General features: G+C 52.1%; 1 protein-coding gene across 1 annotated transcript in view; it reads right to left on the bottom strand.

Annotated features, from left to right (window-relative positions):
* Positions 1 to 9,311, bottom strand: part of MROH2A (maestro heat like repeat family member 2A) — a 56,743-nt gene extending 47,432 nt beyond the window's left edge. Inside the window, exons 1-7 of the mRNA XM_068961938.1 lie at positions 9,185 to 9,311; positions 8,777 to 8,958; positions 4,712 to 4,843; positions 4,358 to 4,520; positions 1,470 to 1,565; positions 709 to 863; positions 10 to 153 (exon numbers count right to left, since the gene is read on the bottom strand). Of these exons, the coding sequence (XP_068818039.1) occupies positions 10 to 153; positions 709 to 863; positions 1,470 to 1,565; positions 4,358 to 4,520; positions 4,712 to 4,843; positions 8,777 to 8,958; positions 9,185 to 9,311 (999 nt within the window). The remainder of the gene's footprint in view (positions 1 to 9; positions 154 to 708; positions 864 to 1,469; positions 1,566 to 4,357; positions 4,521 to 4,711; positions 4,844 to 8,776; positions 8,959 to 9,184) is intronic.
* Between the last annotated feature and the right edge of the window lie 13,474 nt (positions 9,312 to 22,785).

Consider the following 22,785-nt stretch of genomic DNA (forward strand, 5'->3'; position numbering starts at 1 on the left):
GCCCCTCACCTGTGTGATGAAGAGCGCCTCCAGGCTGCCCTGGTACTCTGCCAGCAGCAGGGGGATGTAGTCGTACACCTGCTCCCGCAGGTCATCATTGGGCAGGAGGAGGCTCAGCATGGGCTTCAGGGACTTGATGACCCCCAGCTTCACCTAGCACAGGAGCCGGGTCTCTAGACCCTCCTCGGCCAGGACCCCCTGTGCCATCGGCCCCAGCCTCGGAATCAAGGACAGGTGACAGAGGGGACCTTGGAGTAGGGTCCAGGCCTCCCCCAGGCCCCACAGGTGTGAAGCCTGTCCCCCGAGTCCTGATCTGTCACTCAGGGGACCTTGGACAGGTACTCAACCTCTCTGTGTCTCCGTTTCCTCATTTGTAAAACAGTCCGGTGGCCCAGAGTTGGCACGGAAGTGGCTCCCACAAGTGAACCGCTCGGAGAGGGCCCGGCACACGTGTAACAGGGACCCTGGTTCAGCAACTCCAGGGGCCTTTATCAAGACATCTCTCCAGGGCCCCTGTGGCTCTGCCATTAATCAGGTCTCCACCTCCTTGGACCCCATGGTGTCTCAGCTCCGCCAGCTGCACAGGCTGGAGAGCGATGCCCCGAGGACCACGGGCCCCCACCCCCACCCAGCAGGGCCTGCACAGGCTGGAGAGCGATGCCCCGAGGACCACAGGCTCCCACCCCCACCCAGCAGGGCCTGTCTCACCTCTGGGTTGTTGTTCCGCAGCCACACCGTCACGAAGTAGCGATACATGGGGAACAGCTTCACCGCAAACTGGTCCTCAGTCATCACGGGGTACACGCTGTCCTCCAGGTGCCTCAGGTAAAACTGCACTGTCTCGCAGAAGGTCTCCATGGCTGCTCCAGGGGATGTGCAGTGAGCCCCAGGGGGCAGGACGCAGAACAAAGCCTTCCAGGGCTGCCTCCTCAGGAGGAGCCCTCACACTTCCCTAACCAGCAGGTTACTGAGACGGCCAAAGATGCTGCTAGAAAAATCGCCTGTGATCCTCTCTGTCTGCCTTTCCAACCCCCCTCCCAGCTCCCTAAGTTTTGTCCTGCATGAAGCCCCTCCCTGTCTGAGGGTGAAAGACTCCCCCCGAGGGGCGGAGCACACAGGTGTGACTGGGCCCCCGGCCTTGAGGTTCATGTGGCAAGGTCAAGGGTGAGACCTGGAAGAAGACTTTTTCACTCAGATCCTGGGGACTCCAAAGCAAAGAGTGGCAAATACATTTTGTCTTACTTTTCTCAGGTATTGGGGATTTGGGCTCACAAAAACATGGCATAATTAAAACCTGGGGCAAGGTGATCAGACATAAATGACCCACGTCAAGCCCAAGCTGGGACCGTTGGCCTGGTCTCCTTCTCCTGTGATTCCCACTGCCCTTTCGTCTCTACCTGTCTACCCTCCGCCTCCCTTCCGCACCCTGATCGGGCCAGACCTGCAGGCCCAGGTGGGACACTTACCACCACAGATCACCTGGCGCATCTTGGCTTCATTGGCGAGCCTCAGCATGGTGAACATGGTGGCCAGGGTGATGCCCATGTATGGCATGAACTCAAACACTGCAGGGTGTGGGCAGAGGTCTCAGGGAGTCAGAGGAGGAGGGTCAGCAGACAGGACAACACCACCGCCCACACCTCCAGTGCCCAGAACAGGGCCAGGGTACCCCTTTGCATGGGCTGGGCCACAGGAGAGGGTAGGAGGCAGGGGAGGTAAGAAGTGTGAGCTGGGAGCAGGTGAAGGGGAGGGGAGATGGGAGGGGGGAGGGGAGAGGGGGGAGGGGGGAGACCTCACCACCCCCCAACCCTCTCCCCGTCTCCCCTCCAGTCTCCCCATCTTCCCTCCCTTCTCCCCTCCCCTCCCCACCCCTCCCTAGCGTCTGCCTCCCTTCCCCCCCGCCCCTCCCCCGCCCATGTCTCCCCTTCCCTCTCCCCTCCCCTCCCCTCTCCCTGTCCACCCTGCCCTCCCTCCAGAGAAAGGGAAACTGGGAAACTGGAGGAGAGGAGAGGGGAGGAGAGATGGGGGTGTGGGGGAGAGGGGAGGCATAAGGGAGAGGGGAGAGGGAAGGAGAGGGGAGATGGGGGAAGGGGAGATGGAGGAGGGGAGGGGAGATGGGGGAGGGGAAGGTAGACCTCCCCCAGTCTCCATCCCTCTCCCCATCTCCCCCCTCCTCTCCCCCTTCTCCCCTTCCCCCTCCCCCAACCCTTTCCCTTTCCCTGTCTCTCTCTCCTCTTCCCTCCATCTCCCAGGACAGGGAAGGAGACTAGGGGAGGGGGGAAGGGAAGGAAGAGGAGGGGGGAAAGGGAAGGGGAGAGGGGGGAAGAGGAGGAGGAGGGGGAGAGGGAGGGGGAAGTGGGGGGAGGGTGGATGGGGGAGGGGAGACGGAGACTGAGGAGGGGAGACGAGGGGAGACAGGGGGAGACAGGGAGAGGGGTGGGGGATGAGAGGACGGGGTGGGGAGAGTGGAGGGAAGGGAGGGTAGGGGCGGAGGAAAAGAAGGAAGAGCAGGGGGTGGGCCTCCCAAGCCGCCACTCAGTTTGTTGTCTCATAAACAGTTTTCATTTCAATCTCAAAGAAAGGCAATGCCAAAGAATGCTCAAACTACCACACAATTGCACTCATCTCACACACTAGTAAAGGAATGCTAAAAAGTCTTCAAGCCCGGCTTCAGCAACATGTGAACTGTGAACTTTCAGATGTTCAAGCTGATTTTAGAAAAGGCAGAGGAACCAGAGATCAAATTGCCAACATCCACTGGATTATCAAAAAAGCAAGAGAGTTCCAGAAAAACATCTATTTCTGCTTTATTGACTATGCCAAAGCCTTTGACTGTGTGGATCACAAGAAACTGTGGACAATTCTGGAAGAGATGGGAATACCAGACCACCTGACCTGCCTCTTGAGAAACTTATATGCAGGTCAGGAAGCAACAGTTAGAACTGGACATGGAACAACAGACTGGTTCCAAATAGGAAAAGGAGTATGTCAAGGCTGTATATTGTCACCCTGTTTATTTAACTTATATGCAGAGTACATCATGAGAAACCCTGGGCTGGAAGAATCACAAGCTGGAATCAAGATTACCAGGAGAAATATCAATAACCTCAGAAATGCAGATGACACCACTCTTATAGCAGAAAGTGAAGAGGAACTAAAAAGCCTCTTGATGAAAGTGAAAGAGGAGAGTGAAAAAGTTGGCTTAAAGCTCACATTCAGAAAACAAAGATCATGGCATCTGGTCCCATCACTTCATGGGAAATAGATGGGGAAACAGTGGAAAGAGTGTCAGACTTTACTTTTTGGGGCTCCAAAATCACTGCAGATGGTGACTGCAGCCATGAAATTAAAAGATGCTTCCTCCTTGGAAGGAAAGTTATGACCAACCTAGATAGCACATTAAAAAGCAGAGACGTAACTTTTCCAACAAAGATCCATCTAGCCAAGTGGTCACATATGGATGTGAGAGTTGGACTGTGAAGAAAGCTGAGCACCGAAGAATTGATGCTTTTGAACTGTGGTGTTGGAGAAGACTCTTGAGAGTCCTTTGGACTGCAAGGAGATCCAACCAGTCCATTCTAAAGGAGATCAGCCCTGGGTGTTCTTTGGAAGGACTGATGCTGAAGCTGCAACTCCAATACTCTGGGCACCTCGTGTGAAGAGTTGACTCATTGGAAAAGACTCTGATGCTGGGAGGGATTGGGGGCAGGAGGAGAAGGGGACAACTGAGTATGAGATGGCTGGATGGCATCACCGACTTGATGGATGTGAGTTTGGGTGAACTCCGGGAGTTGGTGATGGACAGGGAGGCCTGGTGTGCTGTGATTCATGGGGTCGCAAAGAGTTGGACACGACTGAGCAACTGAACTGAACTGAACTAAACTGAAACATTCTAAAATGACGACCCAGAGACTGAGTGTGATGGCGGTTAGGAGGAGGACAGTCGCATACCCTCTCCCATTGTGACACTCTGTTTTCTCGAGTACTGGTTCCCAGTGCCTCACTCACCCACGGTCCACTGCCCACCGTGAGGCCTGCGCAGAGCAGACGCTCAGCATGTGTGCACGGACTGAAACGGAAGAAGGGAGGGAACGAGGGAGAGAATGGGGCCAGAGGTGGGGCGAGGAAAGAGAGGTGTGCAAGAGAAGGGCCGGCAGGAGAAAAGACTCAGGTTGGGAGGCACAGGGAGGGGATCTCAGCAGCTGAGAGGGACAGAGAGACACCAGAAGTGAAACAGAGGCACGCCAGAGGAAGGCACGAAGAGGGAGAAATGGGAGGGGGAGGGGCAGGAACCAGGGCAGAGGCACAGGAGTGGCCAGATGGGCAGACACTGGGGCCCCGTCCCCACGAGCCCTACCGTTGCCATTGGCCAGCTTGGCCAGGGTGACGATGACAAACTCTTCCGTGAGGTTGAGGGGTTTGAGATGGTGCTGCAGCTCGTACATGACCAAGCTGAAGTGGTTTCGGGACAGGGCCACCAGGGTGTCGCTGGCCACCTCTGCCCTCATGTAGCCCTCCATCTGCAGGGCATGGGAGGACACGTGGCCTTGCCAGCAGTTCCTGCCCCTCACCTGCTCCAGCCCTGCTGGGGTCCCTTGGGCCCCCTCAGCCTACTGTTGTTCCCATGAGATAACCGGACAAAGGCCTCGGGCCTCCCAGGCCTCGCCCACCAGAGCCCAGCCCCCTGGGGCGGCGGCCGGACATCCGCTACCTCCAGCATGTCCCTCATCTCCTTGGAGGCGATGGCGACCAGCCTCTGGACGCAGCGCTCCTCCAGCTCTCCCTCCTGCTGGATGATCTCCTGGAGGATGTTGTAGATGTTGACTTTGCGCTGAGCGGAAATCTGGGGAGCAAGTGTGGCGGCTGGGGAGGTCCGGGGCCAGGCGGTGGGGCCTGGGAGCCCACAGATCCACCGCGGTCTCCCTCCTGCTGGCCCTCCCCCCAATACCCAGGAGGTTGTGATTTATAATAAGACTTGTGTTTGGTCTTCACCCAAGGACAGAAGCCTGAAATCCTTGGAATTTCCTAAGTAATGAGAGTGACAAAGATGTCTCTTTTTATTGTATTAATGAGATGATTTTTGGTCCACACCTAAGAACGGGGAGGGTTTCCCTGGTGGCTCAACTGGTAAAGAATCCGCCTGCCATGTGGAAGACCTGGGCTCGATCCTTGGACTGGGAGGATCCCCTGGAGAAGTGAATGGCTACCCACTTCGGTATTCTGGCTTGGTGAATTCCGTGGACTGTAGTCCGTGGGGTTGCAAAGAGGGGGACAAGACTGAGCGACTTTCCCTTTCACTTGAAGGATGGGGAATGGCTGGCAGGAGAACCCATCATCCGATTAGAGGGCTAGCACTTTCAGTCCCAACCACTCGGACCCCCAGGGAGGAGAGTGGGGCTGGAAGTTGAATCAATCGCCAATGGCTAGTGATTTAATCAACCATGCCTAGATAGAGAAGCCTCCATAAAACTCCAAAGGGGCAGGGTTCAGAGAGCTTTAGACTGGTGAACACATGGAGATTTAGAGGGGATGGGAGGCCCAGAGAGGACATAGAAACTTCACGCCCTTTCCCATACCCTTGCCCTATGCATCTCTTCCATCTGTCTGGTCCTGAGTTATAAGAAACTGGTAAGTAAAAGTTTTCTCTGGATTTTGTGAGCCCCTCTAGCAAATTCATTAAACTCGAGGAGGGGGTCATGGGAACCTCCGGTCTATAGGCAATTGGCCAAACTTACCACTGGCATCTGAAGCACAGGCCTGGCTGGGGTCGTCTTATGGGTGCACGTGTACATGTGAGTCACTTCAGTGGTGTCCACTTTTTGTGACCCTGTGGACTATACAGCCCGCCAGGCTCCTCTGTCCCTGGGATTCTCCAAGCAAGAATACTGGAGTGGGTCGCCGTACCCTCCTCCAGGGGATCTTCCCAACCCAGGGATTGAACCCACGTCTCTTATGGTCTTCTGCATTGGTGGGCAGGATCTTTACCACTGATGCCACCTTAATGGGACTGAGCCCTTAACCCATGGAATCTGACATTATCTCCAGGAAGACAGTGTCAGAATTGAGTTAAATTGTAGGACCCCCACCCCCAGCTGGTGTCAGCAGATTGGCTTGAGGTGGGGAATCCATACACTGGAATTGGATGCCGTATGATTAACACTCCAGCAGGTTGATGAACCCACAATCCTCAAACCGCCCCAAGTCTGCCCCCAACTCCAGCCTGTCTCACACCCACCTCCCCTCCACCATCAGACTCATCCAACTGGCCCTGCCCCCATGGCCTGCATCTGTCCTTGCTACAGGGTCTTCCACAGACTTGGCACTGACCCTCTTGCAAAGTTCAAGACAACATGCTCTATTTTGCTTCCTACATAGCTCTGGTCACCACTTTAAGTGATCCGAATGAGGATGGGATTGGACAAATACGTTTTGCAACCTGACCTCTCCTGGAGAGTCAGATTTGACAATGACTCTCATTCAATCAGGGATGGTACATCACCAAGAAAGAAAGAAGGTGGACTCCTCTCTCCATGGAGCCTCATCTGCAAAGCCCTCTGGGAAGATGGCCCCTCCCTCAGCTGGTAAAGAGGTCACTTCTCAACAGTCAGGACCGTAGCAAATTTAGGGACCTCATGAGGAGAGGAAGTCACCGAAATGTATACTTTTATCCAGTAGAGAGTCTTGGTATAGAAAGTAATGCTGTTTTTCAGTCGCTCAGCCATGTCCGATTCTTTTGTGACCCCATGGACTTCAGCCTGCCAGGCTCCTCTGTCCAGGGAATTTCACAGGCAAGAATACTGGAGTGGGTTGCCATTTCCTTCTCTAGGGGATCATCCTGATCCAGGGATCAAACCTGGGTCTCCTGCGTTGCAGGCAGAGTCTTTACAGTCTGAGCCACCAGGGAAGCCTACAAGCCTCTAATACAGGAAGTAATAGAAGCTTACAGCTCAGCTGGTAAAGAGTCCACCTGCAGTGTAGGTAGACCCCAGTTCGATTCCTGGGTGGGGAAGATCCCCCCGGGAGAAGGGAACGGCTGCCCACTCCAGTATTCTGGCCTGGAGAATTCCATGGACAGAGGAGCCTGGCAGGCTATGTCTATGGGGTCACAAGGAGTTGGACGTGACTGAGCAACTTTCACTTACACTTTTCAGAGGCTTAAAAACTCTGCCCATGGGATTCTCCAGGCAAAAATACGAGGGCAGGTGGCCCTTCCCTCCTCCAGGGGGTCTTCTCCACGCAGGAACTGAACTCGTGTCTACTGCATTGGCAGGCGGATTCTTGACCGCTGAGCCACCTGGGAAGCTCTGGACCACTGTACACCTGCTCTAATCACCCTGGGGCCAGGGACCAGGCCGCTCAGTGAGTCCCAGCACCCCGGAGCTGACTAGCTAATCTAGCGCTTCTCCCCTAGAGAAGCCACACCTGCACACACTTCCCCCTTGGTCCCTCTGCCTCCTGCCCAAGCTGGTGCTTTCCTGTGGGACTGCATGGCATGGCATGCCCCTGTCTCTGTGCGTAACAGACTAGTTTCTCAAGGCGATCCTCTCCTGAGCTGTTGGGCTCACTATGAAAGTGAAAGTGAAAGTCGCTTAGTCCTGTCTGACTCTTTGTCACCCTGCCAGTCTCCTCTGTCCATGGAATTCTCCAGGCCAGGATACTGGAGTGGGTAGCTGTTCCCTTCTCCAGGGAATCTTTGATCCAGGAATTGAACCGGGGTCTCCTATGCCTGAGTAATAATAAAACCTAGATTTTAAAATCTGTTTTGCAAACCTCTTTCCTGTGCTCCTGGACCTTGGCATGCCTTCCTCACGGCTGCCACGTGTCTTTCCGTAAAATAAACTTGCTATGAAGAACTCCTAGGGACTTCCCTGGCTGTCCAGTGATTAAGACTCTGAGCTTCCGATGGAAGGATCCAGGTTCAATCCTTGGCTGAGGAACTAAGCTCCCACTTGCTGTTCAGAGTGGCCAAAAAAAAAAATAAAAAGAGGAGGAGGCAGGAACTCCTAAAAGAAATTCCCTGGTGGCCTAGTGGCCTCACTACAGAGGCCCAGGTTCAGTTCCTGGTCAGGGAAACTTCCTGCACGACAGTGACATGATGGGGCTGAAATACACACACACACACACACACACACACACACACACACGAACTCCTATAAGGAACAGCTCCTTTGCTACCCATCCTCAAAAGCTCAAGGATAGTCTAAAATCCAACAACTCTCTAAGTGTGCTCTGCAGACCAGTAGACACATCACTTGAGAACTTGCTAAAAATGCTGAGTCTTGGGTTCCACCCCATACGTCGACTGAATCAGAAGCTCTCACGACGGGCCCCAGAAATCTGAGTTGTATCAAGCACTCAGAGGATGCTGATGCTCTGATGCTGATGCTCCTGTTGTACAAGGCCCAGAGTGATCTTGGCCACATTCTCCATTACTCCTGTCAACACCCTCTGCCCCACGAAACAACCTCTCCACTGGCAAGCACCCGTGTGCCCTGCGTCTGCCACGTCTCTGCTCCCCCACACCTACCTGCTTCACTGCTACTCAATATCTTTGTTACTTGGCTCACCTGCTCTAAGACGACGAATCCCAAACCCACCGAATCAGAATACAGAGGAGCTTTGAAAAATTGTGAGCACCCCACAGCCCAGTTGGTCCTCAGGGGCCCCAGCACCTAGCCCCACTCTGACAGCAATCAGTAAATGTGTGCTGAGCCGTGGATGGACGTGCAAGCAGGTGACCAAGCTCAGAGAAGCACCTAGGGGGAGGAGGCCCTACCTCCGGCACCTGCAGGCAGCGGATAAGAGCATTCATCACCACGGAAGGCTCGGTGGTGGCCTTCTCCGTGATGATCACCGAGGCCAGCCTCTTCCTCATGTCAAAACCTGCCTCTGCAGCGTCCGTTTTGGTTGACTCGCTCTCCATGATGTTGAGGAGGTTCGTGACTTGCTGGAAGGTACCTGAGACAAAGGTGGTCGATGTGATGGCAAGATGACTGTTACAGGGGGTGCCCCTGGTGCCCCAGTCTCCCTGACACCAGTTCAGCCCTAGCTCCATCTGGGGCATGGGTGGGACCTTCCTGCCCACTGTACCAATGGGAAAACTGAGACCTTGGTTGGGGCTTACCCTCAAGGAGTTAGTAGAGAAAACGAGGCAGGAATGCAGGGAGGGGGTTGGTTTTCTTACCACTGTCATCTGGTTCCAGAGGCCCCAGGTCCTCTGTTTCCTCTGATGGGTCCTCATGTGATTCTGTTGCTGCTTCTGCCATCTCTTCTTCAAGTTCTTTCGAGGTAAGATTGATAATACTTGGCATGTCACCCATTCTAGGATGACCCCCCAGTGAGTCCCACCCTGCATAACCCCCTTCCCTAGAGTGTGGGAGAAACCTGTAACTTGGTTAGACCCATATTCTAGTGATGGCTCAGTGGGTAAAGAATCTGCCAGCAAGTCAAGAGATGCAGGAAACTTGTGTTCGATCCCTGGTTCAGGAAGATCCCCTGGAAGGGGAAATGGCAACCCACTCCAGTGTTCTTGCCTGAAAAATCCTAGGGACAAGGGAGCCTAGTGGGCTACAGTTCAAAGGGTTGCAAAGAGTCAGACATGATTGAACATATGCGTGCGTGCGCGCACACACACATACACACACGCTAACCAATAGTACATGGCAAAGGTGAGGGGAACCTCCTGTGATGGTCTCACTCCCGTGATTACATTATGTCTCACACAACTCCATCTTAGCAGACTGGAAATTCTCGTGCTGTCTTTGAAAAGTAAACAGCAGTGATGTAAACTGCCTGCGTCACAAGGAACCAAGGGCCTCAGTCCTACAACCGAAAGGAACTGGATTCTGGCAACAACCACATGAGCCTGGAAGGACTGGGCTTCAGAAAGGTTGTAGCCCAGGTGACATCTTGAGTGCAGCCTGTGAGACCCCAGGCAAACGACCCTGCTGAGCCATGGACTCCCAACTAGAGACACTGTGAGATAATAGACAGTGTCATTTTAAGCCATTACATTTAGGTGGTTAGTCACGCAGTGACGGGCCACCACCCCTGCTTAGGAAGGGCCTTTGCTCCCTCTCTTCTGGACACAAAAAACAAATGATTAGTGAGGAATCCCCCTGAGGTGCCCTCATTGCCCTTCTCAAGGGGCTCCCTCCACACCAGCAGCTTCTGAATTGCTGACAAACACCAACGCAGATGTCAACACGGAGGATGAAGACCTCCCTGGTCCTTTTTCTTCCTGTCCCAAGTTTCTCAAACTCCGTCCCAGCGTCTTTCACTATCCTGTGCTCCCTTCCTCTTGGGAGTCCTTTAAGGAGTAAGCCTGGGACCTATATACTGACCTTTTCTCTGAGTTCTTTCCTGGACAGAACAAAAATACACCACAAGAAAAGGCTCTGTTCTCGGCCCAATACACATCAACAGTAGTGTGGATGACGGCAGGATGGGCTGACAAAGGAGGAGCCCTTCGGGGTCCTCAGGCGTGACTCAATGGGGAGCAGGTCCCCTGGCACGGTGGGGGGTGGGTTTCACTGGACTCATCACCGTTGGGTCCCAGACCCTTGGAACTCTCAGATCCAACTGCCTCTCTGAGCTCTGTGAACCCACTCTTGGAGGAGTGCCCAGGTCCCGATGATTAAAAACTCACATTGCTTTGTCACTCAACGTTTCTGTCACCCACATGTGTGGTGAGGTATGGTGGCCTTTTTGGGGAAAGGAAAATTGGCAGGGGTGGGGATTCACAGCCAAGACCCCTGAGGATATAGGCATAGGAGCCCAGGGTGGGGAGGTGTGGTCTGGGCAGTTGGAGGAGATGGGTGGACAGAGGGGTCCTGAGAAGAAGAGTCCTCTTCCCCAAGGACTGGACAGCTTGCAGGATGGGGCAAAGTGGTCCCACTGATAGAATAAGTAGAATATAAAGAATTCCAAAGACAAGTGAAAGGACCCTGTTTCCCTGAACCAAAAGTCAGGCTCGAAGAATGTCCTTGTCATTTTTAGCTGAGAGAGAGCCCTGATCAGCAGTTTGAGCAATAAAATAATGAATTTCTATGCATTACAGATCAAACCAGTCAATCCTAAAGGAAATCAACCTTGAATCTTCATTGGAAGGACTGATGTTGAAGCTAAAATTCCAATACTTTGGCCACCTAATGTAAAGAGCTGACTCATTGGAAAAGACCCTGATGCTGGGAATGATTGAAGGCAAAAGGAGAAGGGGACGACAGAGGATGAGATGGTTGGATGGTATCACCAACTCAATGGACATGAGGTTGGGTAAACTCCAGGAGTTGGTGATGGACAGGGAGGCTTGACATGCTGCAGTCCATGGGGTCGCAAAGAGTTGGACACGACTGAGTGACTGAACTGAATTATTGTCGCTGAAAATACCCTTCTATCCACGTGCATCTTTTTCTTCACTTGTTCTTTAATTTTGTCCACACCTTTGTTGGCTTGTTTTCTTCTTTGTGTTACACATAGAAGTTTCAAATATATGGGTTTCCATTTGGAGCTGGGGTCATACTAGCTAGGATTTCTCCTGACCTCAGCCTGCTTTAATCCTTCCCTAGGTGGCTTTGGGAACACAAGCTGTTCACACCAGTTATGTTCTCAAAATCTTGGCTCCTGCTCCACAGAGCCAAATAGAAATACGTAGACAGAGTTTGGAAGAAATAGAAAAGAGTATATTATTTTTTCCAAGTGAAAGGGAAACAGCAGGCTAACGCCTCGAGAGTTGTGCCCCTCCCTTGGGGATAGAAGGAAGTTTTATATCCTCTAGAAGGTCATGCTTTTTTTTCTTCCTCAGAGTTTCAGAATGGCCACAGCTGGTATCAGGCAACTCAGCCACTGGGTCTGGTGTCCCTAAAGTTATTGACCTGTGACCTTTCTGAAATACACAATGCTACAAGAGAGTGTGGGCTTCCAAGGTGGAGCAAGTGGTAAAGAACCTGCCTGCTAACGCAGGAGACATAAGAGATGTAGCTTTGATCCCTGGGTTGGGAAGATCCCCTGGAGAAGAAAATGGTAACTCACACCAGTATTTTTGCCTGGGGAATCCCATGGACAGAGGAGCCTGGCGGGCTCCCGTTGGGTTACAGTCAGACACAACTGAACAACAACCACCCATCTCTGTATCTACCACATGGAGAGCCATAGTTTCACACAGCAGGCGCACAGTCAGGGTCTTTGGGATGGAATTGCAATCATGTCACTTGAATAATCTTTGAAAGAAAAACACAGAGGAGAGTGGAAGGTACAGCAAATGTGGGCTGTGAAGGAAGGGGCGTGTGGTAAGTGCCTTCTGGGGTCTGCTCCATACTGGTTAACAGGTCCGCAGAAGGCAGACTGAGGAACGATGAGAGAATTTTGTGAGGGTGAGTGTTGGGCACTAAGTGGAGGATACTTTTGTTCTGACCACCTGGATTCAGTGAAGTAGAAATGGACTGCTGAGGGTCATGGGCTCCCTGGTGCGAGAGGCAGCATGCAGAGGCTGAGGCAGTGTGGACAGACATTGGGTGGGAATTTTAATCAAAAAGCCTTGGACCTAGGTGCCTTTGGGTCTTGCTCTGTTGACCTGTAATGCATTTGTTATTGTTTCGGTAGCCAAGTTGTGTCCAGATCTTTGAGACTCCATGGACTGCAGCCTGCCAGGCTCCTCTGTCCATCGGATTCTTCAAGCAAAACTATTGGAGTGGGTTGCCATTCGAGGGAGGGCTGGTCAAAGAAGATGTGCTGGGTGCGGGGTAGGAGTGAGGCCAGCGGGCACAGCGTTCAAGGGCCCAGGACTAGCTGACTCCCTCGGCCATGTCAGGTGGCTGCGGCTTAGATGGCCTTGGCAGAGATCCAGGCTGGCCAGCGGGCCGGGCAAGGCTGAGGTGGTCAGTCAGCAGGTCGGAGTGTGGTTTTGGAGTAGGTAGGCTGAGACAATGCTGTCTGGGCAGTCGGGAGGGTGGGGACCGACCATCTCATCACAAGGCTGTGCACTGCCCAGGATGGCTGATCCCCGCGCCCCCTTCGTCCTCGCCCCCCAGGGATTTTGGGTGAGGCTCCTGTCCTACATCATGGAGACGGATGCCTTGACCCCCATCTGCGCCAGCCTCACCAACCTGGCCGAACGCCAGCTGCACGCCAAGGACAAGGAGGCCAACGCAAGCAAGAGCAGGCTTCCTTCTCCAGGAAGCAGCCCGGAGCCCAGAGAGCCAGGCCTTGCCAAAGATGCTGCCCTTGCCAAAATCCGAGGAGGTTAAAATCGTACACTCTTCCTCTGGCAGCCCACTTCTCTCCTCCCCACCTCCCCGCCCAACCTGGCCCAGACCTCAGAGCAGGGGTCCTCGCTCAGGCTTCCCCCAAATGTGAGCTCTCTGGCCCCCAAGAGCCCGCTGGAAGGACTGTATATCCCATCTGAGTCCTCTGGAGCCAACCCCACCAGGCCCTCCCACTCGCCTCTGATGACGCACTTGTTAGCATCAGACCCTCAAGAAAGGGACTAGACCGACCTACTTACGGGGGACCCTGCCATTCAAGGGGGCTACTGTCATGGTCCTGGGGCTTTGAGGATGAATGTGTCCACTTTCAGGAGGTGACAGGGAGCCTCACAGGACCCAGCGATGGTGAAGGGCAGAGCCAGCTCTGAGCATCTGGCTAGATCACCCCCTGGTCTACCTCCTGCCCCAACCCTGAGTCTGGGGCTGGCTCCCTCCTGGGTGCTGCCCCTCCCTGCAGCTTCTCAGCAGGCCTGCCCCTCCCTCGGCCGCTGGTCCAGATGCTATGAGTTCCTGCTACTCCTGGGCTCCCAGCCTCCCAGAGCCTGCAGAGGGAGGGGAGGGGAACGGGCAGGTGTCTAGTTACTGTTGGCTCAACAAGGCCAAGACTCACAGTAGGAGAGAAACACTCTCACGGCCAGCCTGGTGTGCACGCCCAGGAGGGCACATCCTGAAAAGAGCACAGTATATTAACGCATATATATGGAATTTAGAAAGAAGGTAACATGACCCTATGTGCGAGACAGCAAAAGAGACACAAATGTAAAGAACAGACTTTTGGACTCTGTGGGAGAAGGCGAGGGTGGGATGATTTGAGAGAATAGATCTGAAACATGTATATTACCATATGTGAAATAGATTGCCAGTCCAGATTCGATGCATGAGACAGGTTGCTCAGGGCTGGTGCACTGGATGACCTTGAGGGATGGGATGGGGAGGGAGGTGGGAGGGAGGGTCAGGATGGGGAACGCACGTATACCCATGGCTGATTCATGTCAATGTGTGGCAAAAACCACAACAATGTTGTGAAGGCTCCAATTAAAATAAATAAATTAATTTAAAAAGAAAGAGCATCTTCTCAGCCCTAGCCAGTAGCACCAGGCTCCTTCTTCCCAGGATGGCCAGTTGTATTGATTTTCTTTGTGGAAAATCCCCTGTCCTGACCCCTCCTGCATTCTGGGGGGTGCTGCGATGCTGTTGGGGCAGCACCTTGCAGGGAGAAGCTCCCCTGGGGCATAGGAGAGGGGCAGCCTCAGTATCCTGTATCTTTCTCTCCCCAGTGGACCTGCCTGTGCCTGAGAAGCTGCTGGCCCCTCTCCTGGTGGGAGGCTCATGGGGTCTGTGTCCTGAGTTGCCCCTCCCATGAGCTCCTAATCCCCAGGGCCTCCAGGGGGAGCATGGAGCTGGATGCTTGGCAGGAAGAGCTTACCAGCCCCCCGTCGTCCCTTTGGGGAGATGCGGCAAGGGCAGCAGCCTCCCAGATTTCTCTGCTGGGCCTTTGAATGGCCCCAAGCATCTGCAGGACATTGTCAGCAGCCTGCCCTTCCCTGGGGGTCAGCTCTGCCCTGCACTCATGCATCTTCCTCCTTGTGTTGACCCTGCTCCAAGCTCCATGGAACCCTGGGTGGGGAGGGAGTCTGCGCTCTCGTTTCTCTTTTCCTCTCTTCAGCATCCTCTGCAGGGATGCTCTGATCCTGGGAGTCCTTGGAGCTCTGCTTGAAAGGCCCCATCCTATCCAACTCTCCCTTTATGGGCTCAGACAGCGAGGCCTCAGGTTAGGGTGCACGGGGCCTGGGGCTGCCCAGCCCAGGAGGGGCCCCACTGGAGTCTCGGTGTTCCCCAGGTACTGATGTCATCCCCCTACAAGGGGGAGGGCCGCGGGATCGCCATGCTCAACCTTCTGAAGACCCTGAGCCAGAGCATCGCCCCCTCCATGGCTGACATGTGGGAACTGGAGATCCCGCTGCTGGTGAAGTACCTGGAAGGTGAGATGTCCCGGGTGCGTGTGCAAGACATCTGCTAAGTGCTCATGCCGGGTACTAGAAGTGTGGCCTGAGCAAAGGAGCCTGTGGTGCTTGTGTGATCCCTCCCCCACACCCCTACTGAACATGCCGTGTACTAACCACCTGATCCGAGCAAAGGAGCCTGGGGCGTGTGAGCCACCTCCATCTGTGTACCTGCCGTGTACAAGTCACGTGGCCTGAGCCAGGGCGCCCAGGCTCCCGGTGGCCAGCACAGCCTACTCTGGTCCCTGGGAGGGTGGGGAGGGAAGTGCGGCATGTGGGGAGCCCGTCCACGGAGGACCCCAGCTGCTGCATTTGGGAGGCGGCATGGAGGAGCGGCAGGAGGCAGGAGCTCGGGTGGCCTTCTCTCTGCAGAACACACCGAGTTTACGTGGAACCAGGAGACGTGGGAGGACAAGCTGATTCAGGTAGAGGTGACCCCGCAGTCTGAGGCCGGGGTGGGGGGCGGTGGGGAGTTGAGGAGCCCCTAGGGAACACGTCCCCCTCCTGTCAGAAGGCTTGGGGAGCACGAGCAGCCACAGCACGACACCCCAGCCTGGAAACCAGGAGCCCCGAAGGCGGCCCAGGGGAGCCCTCCCAGCAGCCCCCAGCCCACACAGCACTGGCTCTGGGTCGGGGCTGAGAGAGCAAAGCCCTCCAGAGGCCGGGGAAGGCGCTAGAGAGGGACAGTCACTGCTCAAGGCACACAGCCCTCTGAGCACTGCGCACCTCTGCCTTCTCCCCCACCCCCAGTTTCTGAGAAACTCCCTCAAGAAGACTCGGGGTTCCAACTGGAGCCTGCGTCTGAGCAAAGAGCTGAACGACCAGATTGAGAGCTTCGACAGCCCCTCCCTGGAGAAGGTAGGTTCCCAGAGGCAGGGCTGTTCAGACAGGGAGGGGACGCCGGGGACAGCGCGTGGGAGAGCAGGTGCCTGAGGCTGTCCCCAGCACCCCGGGAGGGGAGGCGGCCGCCTGCTCTAGGCCCGAGGGCTGTAGTGTTTTGCTCTGTCTTGTTTTCCCTCAAGAGCCTGCTTTGTTGCAGCTGGGGGCATTTCCCCCCAGTGACCCGCTTCCCCATTCCTCTCACCTCGCCCCCCACCTGCAGCGTCACCCTGCAGAGTCCCTGGCAAGGAGTGAGATGTCTGAACGTGTTCCGGTAAATAGTGCAAAGGGTGAAGGTGACACCGAACCCCAGGATGCCAAAGCGGGAAGATGAGGCCTGGAGGGGAGCCAGAGCTGGGGCTGGGTGGGGGGCTCCACCTTGGCAGGCGGGGTAGAACAACTGCACACCTTCTCTCGGACCCTGCCGCACACCCACCCCCATCCCTCCCCACACTAGTGTCTCCTCCCCGCCTCCTCCAGCTACTGGCTCATGACCACCGCATGTTTGTATATCATCGTTAAGGGGTCTTTGCAAAACTATAAACATCGTTGACAATCAGAGAAGGTCTTGACCAATGGAAAGCATTTCACAGATTGGAGGACAATATATTTCAGATGGTGACACTTGCCGATTTATCTATAGATTCAACACGACCCCCACTATAATTCCAGCTGGCTTCCTGCCCCCACCCCCAGAGACTGACAAGGTGATCCTAAAATTCCTGTGGAAATATAAGGGGCCCGGAATAGCCAACACAGTTATGTTTTAAAAACGAGCAAAACTGGAAGACTCAGATTTTGCGATTTCAAGACTTCTTACATAATTACAGTAAACAACACAAGGTGATACTGGCATCAGGACAGGTAATGGATTGATGGAATCGAATTGAGGGTCTGGAAATAGACCTCACATTTACTGTCAATTGATTTTCAACAAGAGTGCCAAGACAATTCAGTGGGGAAGGAGTCGTCTTTTCAACAAATGATGCTGGGAAGACGTGCATAGCCACTTACAAAAGAATGCAGTTGGGCCCCTTCCTCATACCATGCAGAAAAATTAACTCAAAATGGACCATATATGTAAACATAAAAGGTGACAATATAAAATTCTTAGAGTGAAACAGAAATATAAATCTTCATGATCTTGGCTTGAGCAAAGTCTTCTGAGAAATAACACCCAAAACACAAGTGATGAAAGAGAAAATTGGTAAATGGGACATCATCAGAGCTAAAAAGTTTTGTGCTGAAAATGGTACCGTCAAGAAAGTGAAAAATCAACCCACCAAATGAGAGACAATATTTGCAAATCTAGTCCCTGAGAAGGGAATTGTATCCAGAATATATAAAGAACTCTTATACTGAATAATACAATGACAAATAAGCCAATTTAAAAATGGGTGAAGGAAAGATATACAAATGGCAAGTAATCACATGAAAAATTTTCAAGATCATTGCCATTAAGGAAATGCAAATCAAAACTGCAAGGCATCACTCCACACTCACAAGGATGGCTGTAATCAAAAAGACAGATAATAACAAATATTGACAAGAAGATAGAGAAATTGGGACTCTTGATATATTGCTGGTATAAATACAAAATGGTACAGTTTGAAAAGTAGTTTGGCATTTCCTTGAAATGTTAAATATGGAGCTACCTATGAGCTAGCAATTATGCACTTAATTATATATGCCCAGAAGAAATGAAAACATATGTCCACACAAGAGGTTGTACATAAATATTCAGAGCAACATCATTCAGATAGCCAAAAAGTGGAAAAAACTCAAGTGTTCATCAGTGGATGAATGAGTAAACAAACTGTGCTATATCCATACAACAGAATATTATTCAGCCATGAAAAGGAGTGAAGTACTTACATCTGCTACAGAAAGGATGATCCTTGAAAGCATTACACTAAGTGCAAGAAGCCAGATGTGAAGGCCCATGAATAATATGGCTCTACTTATTTGAAATATGCAGAACAGGCACATCTAACGAGACAGAAAATTAGACGGGTGGTTGTCACGGACGAGGGGAATGTGGGGTGACTGCCAATGTGTACAGGCTATGGTTTTTCCAGTGGTCATGTATGGATGTTAGAGTTGGATTGTGAAGAAGGCTGAGCGCCGAAGAATTGATGCTTTTGAACTGTGGTGTTGGAGAAGACTCTTGAAAGTCCCTGGGACTGCAAGGAGATCCAACCAGTCCATTCTGAAGGAGATCAGCCCTGGGATTTCTTTGGAAGCACTGATGCTGAAGCTGAAACTCCAATCCTTTGGCCACCTCATGCAAAGAGTTGACTCATTGGAAAAGGCTCTGATGCTGGGAGGGATTGGGGGCAGGAGGAGAAGGGGACGACAGAGGATGAGATGGCTGGATGGCATCACTGACTTGATGGCCATGAATTTGGGTGAACTCCAGGAGTTGGTGATGGACAGGGGGACCTGGCATGCTGCGATTCATGGGGTCGCAAAGAGTCAGACACGACTGAGTGACTGAACTGAACTGAAAGATGTTTAAAAAGAATTTTTAGAGAAGTCAACTAAAGTTTTCATTTGTTCAAATATGCACCCTTCATAATAGCATATGTAAAATAGACACAGCATGTCTGTCTTCTGTAGCTAAATGTTGTATATTTGTGGGTGTAAGATCTTATCAGATGTCAGTTCAGGGCCAGATGCCCATTTGAAAGAAACTTGTATGTAGTATTTAGTAAGCCAGTGCATATAATTCAACCTTATTACAATAACTCACCTAGCTTAAAGCAAAGTAAACAAATAAATAGGGTTTCATTGGCTCAGATAGCTTAAAAAGTCATGACTGGATACAGTGCCTTAAGGAATTTCATCAGGACTCTCCCAGACTCTTCATCACTCAGAAAGGCATCTTCTGGGGGTAGGGGGGAGCAAGGCTGCTGAAGCCTCCAGATTTGTAATTCCAGTAGATAGAGTCGTTCTTTCCCCCAAATAACGGGCAAAACGATCATGTTTCCTATAAACAAACAAAACAAAAATACGACATGATGAAAAGAGACCCTATTCAAAGCAGCAACACAATGTAAAATTTGCAACCAAATAAAAATAGGGAATATGTGAAATATGTGGAACCAAGGTGAAGAACCCCAAATTACAAGAAGGGGCAGAAAGGCTGAAAGAAAGCCTGACCAAACATACACAGCCTCTGCTTCTTGGATAGGAAGTCTCCGTTGCTCAGGTGTCCTTTTTGTCTCAAGTTAATCTGCAGTACAGGGACGTCCCTGGGGGTCCCCTGGTTAGGACTCCGTGCTTCCACTGCAGCGGGGAAGGGTTTGATCCCTCGTCAGGGAACTAAGATCCTGCACAGCAAGTGATGCGGCCAAAAAAAAAAAAAAAAATCTGCAATGCAATTTACTTCTAATTTCCCAAAAGGGAAATTTGTGGAAATCTGACAGTTTTATTTGACAAGATTATTTCCATGTTCGCCCTAATGAAATAAATGTAAGAGAATAATAGCTAAAAACATATTAATAAAAAAGCTCATTAGAGAAGGATTCGTTCTCCCAGAACAAAGATGTAAGTGAATGAAATGAAATACAACCATGGAGTGACAGGAAGAATATACTGATGAATATTTTTATAGTCTTAACATGGAATAGAACAGACATTCATATGCATGAAGAGAATCTTTTAGAAAGACAAAGGAAAAAAAAGGGACTGTACTCTGTGAAAATGAAAATTGTCTGCATGACCAAAAGAAATCAGTATAAATAAAATCAAAAGTGAAATGAGACACTGGGGAAATGGACCACAGGAGTGATCACTTAAGAAGTGAGCCTGAGGCTATGCTGGGTTTTATTCTTTCCTTTAAGATTTATTTTTTTTTAATGTGAACCACTTTTTAGAAGTCTCTTTTGAACTTGTGATGGTATTGTTTCTGTATTATGATTTGGCTTTTTGACTGCTTGATTTTAAACCCCAGTTCTACAACTTCCTTCTAATTTGCTCGTCTCAGAATACCTATTTGCATTTAAAGTTGATGTGCGGGTGAAATGAGATAATATTGAAGAACTAAAGTGCCTACTGATGAATGTGAAAGAGGAGAGTGAAAAAGTAGGCCTAAAACTGAACATTCAGAAAACTAAGATCATGGCCTCTGCCCATCATTTCATGGCAAATAGATGGGGAAACAGTGGAAACAGTGGCTGACTTTGTTTTTCTGAGCTCCGATATCACTGCAGATGGTGATTGCAGTCATGAAATTAAAAGATCCTTACTCCTTGGAAGGAAAGCTATGACCAACTTAGACAGCATATCAAAAAGCAGAGACATTCCTTTTGTCTAGTCAAGGCTATGGTTTTTCCAGTAGTCATGTATGGATGTGAGAGCTGGGCTATAAAGAAAGCTGAGCACCAAAGAACTGATGCTTTTGAACTGTGGTGTTGGAGAAGACTCTTGAATGTCCCTTGGATTGCAGGAGATCCAACCAGTCAATCCTAAAGGAAATTAGTCCTGAATAGTCATTGGAAGGACTGATGTTGAAGCTGAAACTCCAATACTTTGGCCACCTGATGCGAAAAGATGACTCATTTGAAAAGACCCTGATGCTGGGAAAGATTGAGGGCAGAAGGAGAAGGGAATGACGGAGGATGAGATGGTTGGATGGCATCACTGACTCAATGGACATGGGATTGGGTGAACTCTGGGAGTTGGTGATGGACAGGGAGGCCTGGCATGCTGTGGTTCATGGAGTCACAGAGTCGGACATGACTGAGTGACTGAATTGAACTGATGTCTGTTCTCGCTAATTTTTCCCAAATGTACACACAACGCTTTGTAAACAAAAAATAAGAGAAATAATCCAACAATGGGGAAAGAATACAGGCAGAAATTCCAAGATTGGACCATGAGAAGATGCAAAGATGACTAACCAAATGCAAACATTCCACCTCTCGTGGATAACATCCTAAGGCAGAGAGAAGGCAGGAGGATAAGTGCTCCTGGGTCTGTTGGTGGGAGTGTAGATTGATGCAGTTTATATAGGAGAGAAACTTGGCCCCCACTCTTGGTAACATGCCTGCCCTGCTACAGCCTAACCTCTCAGATTAGCCTGGATACTTGTTTTTAAAAATATACAAAAGGCATATTTTTAAATCTGGAGGGACGAGTAGAGACCTCCCCTTGGCAGTGACCTCAGAGGGCCGGGTTGGAGGCTTGAAGCTCCCTCTGTCCCTTCCGCGTCGCCAGGGCTTTCTGTACCGGGCCTTGGGCTTCACCCTGGCCACGGGCCTGGAGGCTGACAAGGTGGAAGTGCTGCTGCTGGAGCTGCTGTACAAGACGGACTACAGCAACGACTTCGACCGGGAGGTGAGGGTGCCCCGTGGTCCCCTCCGGGCCTTGGGAGGATGTGGTGTGTGCATGCCTGTGCGTGTGCGCGTGCCTGTGTTTTTATCTGTGTATGGGGGGGGTGGCAGCAGACGGGGTGCTCCCCAGCACCCCCGCCCTCAGCCTGCCCCTGGGTCCTCCCGCAGGGCGTGATCCTGTGCTTTGGCCTGTGTGCCCGGGGCCAGGTGAAGACAGTGCTGGGCGTGCTCCGTGACTTTGAAGAGAGGATCCAGGAGTCGGAGCAGTCCTGGCAGATTGGCGCCTGGCGGGTGAGGCGCCCTTGCTCCATCGTCAGCTCTCTGGAGGCCTCTTAGAATGGTTCAGTTCAGATCAGTCACTCAGTCACATCCGACTCTTTGCGACCCCATGGACTGCAGCACGCCAGGCCTCCCTGTCCATCACCAACTCCCAGAGTTCACTCAAACTCATGTCCATTGAGTGGGTGATGCCATCCAACCATCTCATCCTCTGTCATCTCCTTCTCCTCCCACCCTCAATCTTTCCCAGCATCAGGGTCTTTTCAGATGAGTCCGCTCTTCGCATCAGGTGGCCAAAGTATTGGAGTTTCAGCTTCAACATCAGTCCTTCCGATGAATATTCAGGACTGATTTCCTTTAGGATGCACTGGGTGGCTCTCCTTGCAGTCTTACTGGAGCTCAATAAGAAACTCCACTCTGTGTCTCCTTCGCCAAAGTGGAATGGGGAATCAGATCAAGGAGGCCAAGGGCCGGGTCTGGAGGCTGTCCGTTCCATCCTCAGGGCACAGTGCCCGGGGCTGCCTGAGCCCCCAAGGGGCCACCAGCTGAGACACCACTGATGCCTCAGGTTTTGGCCTTGAATTGGACCTTGCCCTGGGGGTCTGGTAGTTTGAATGTAGAGAATTGGGAGTGTCCCGGCTTCTCTCCGGGCTTCTCCACAAAGTGGAGACTGAGACCTGGATTTCTAGTCAAAGCCTGGAGAATGTGGGCTCCCCTGCTCCTCCTTCCATGGTGGGTTGGGTGGCCTCCAACACCTCCTGCTGGAAGAGCTGGGCTGAGGCTCTCTGTTCCCAGTGAATCACCAGCATGTCGGGAGCCCCTGGCCCAGAGCAGGTGCTCAGTAGGTGAAGGCATGAGGGCGTGCACAGCCGACTCTTGTCGGGGTGTCTGCACAAAGCCCCTGCGACCAGCAGTCATGGCCATGTCTGACCTGCTCACACGCTACAGCCAGGGCACAGCGTAGAGCAGGAGCTCAGTAAAGGTGTGCCCAATGGACGAGTACACGACTGAGCACTTCCGGTGCCC

The sequence above is a fragment of the Capricornis sumatraensis genome, chromosome 2 (assembly GCF_032405125.1).
Source record: "Capricornis sumatraensis isolate serow.1 chromosome 2, serow.2, whole genome shotgun sequence".
NCBI lineage: Eukaryota > Metazoa > Chordata > Mammalia > Artiodactyla > Bovidae > Capricornis > Capricornis sumatraensis.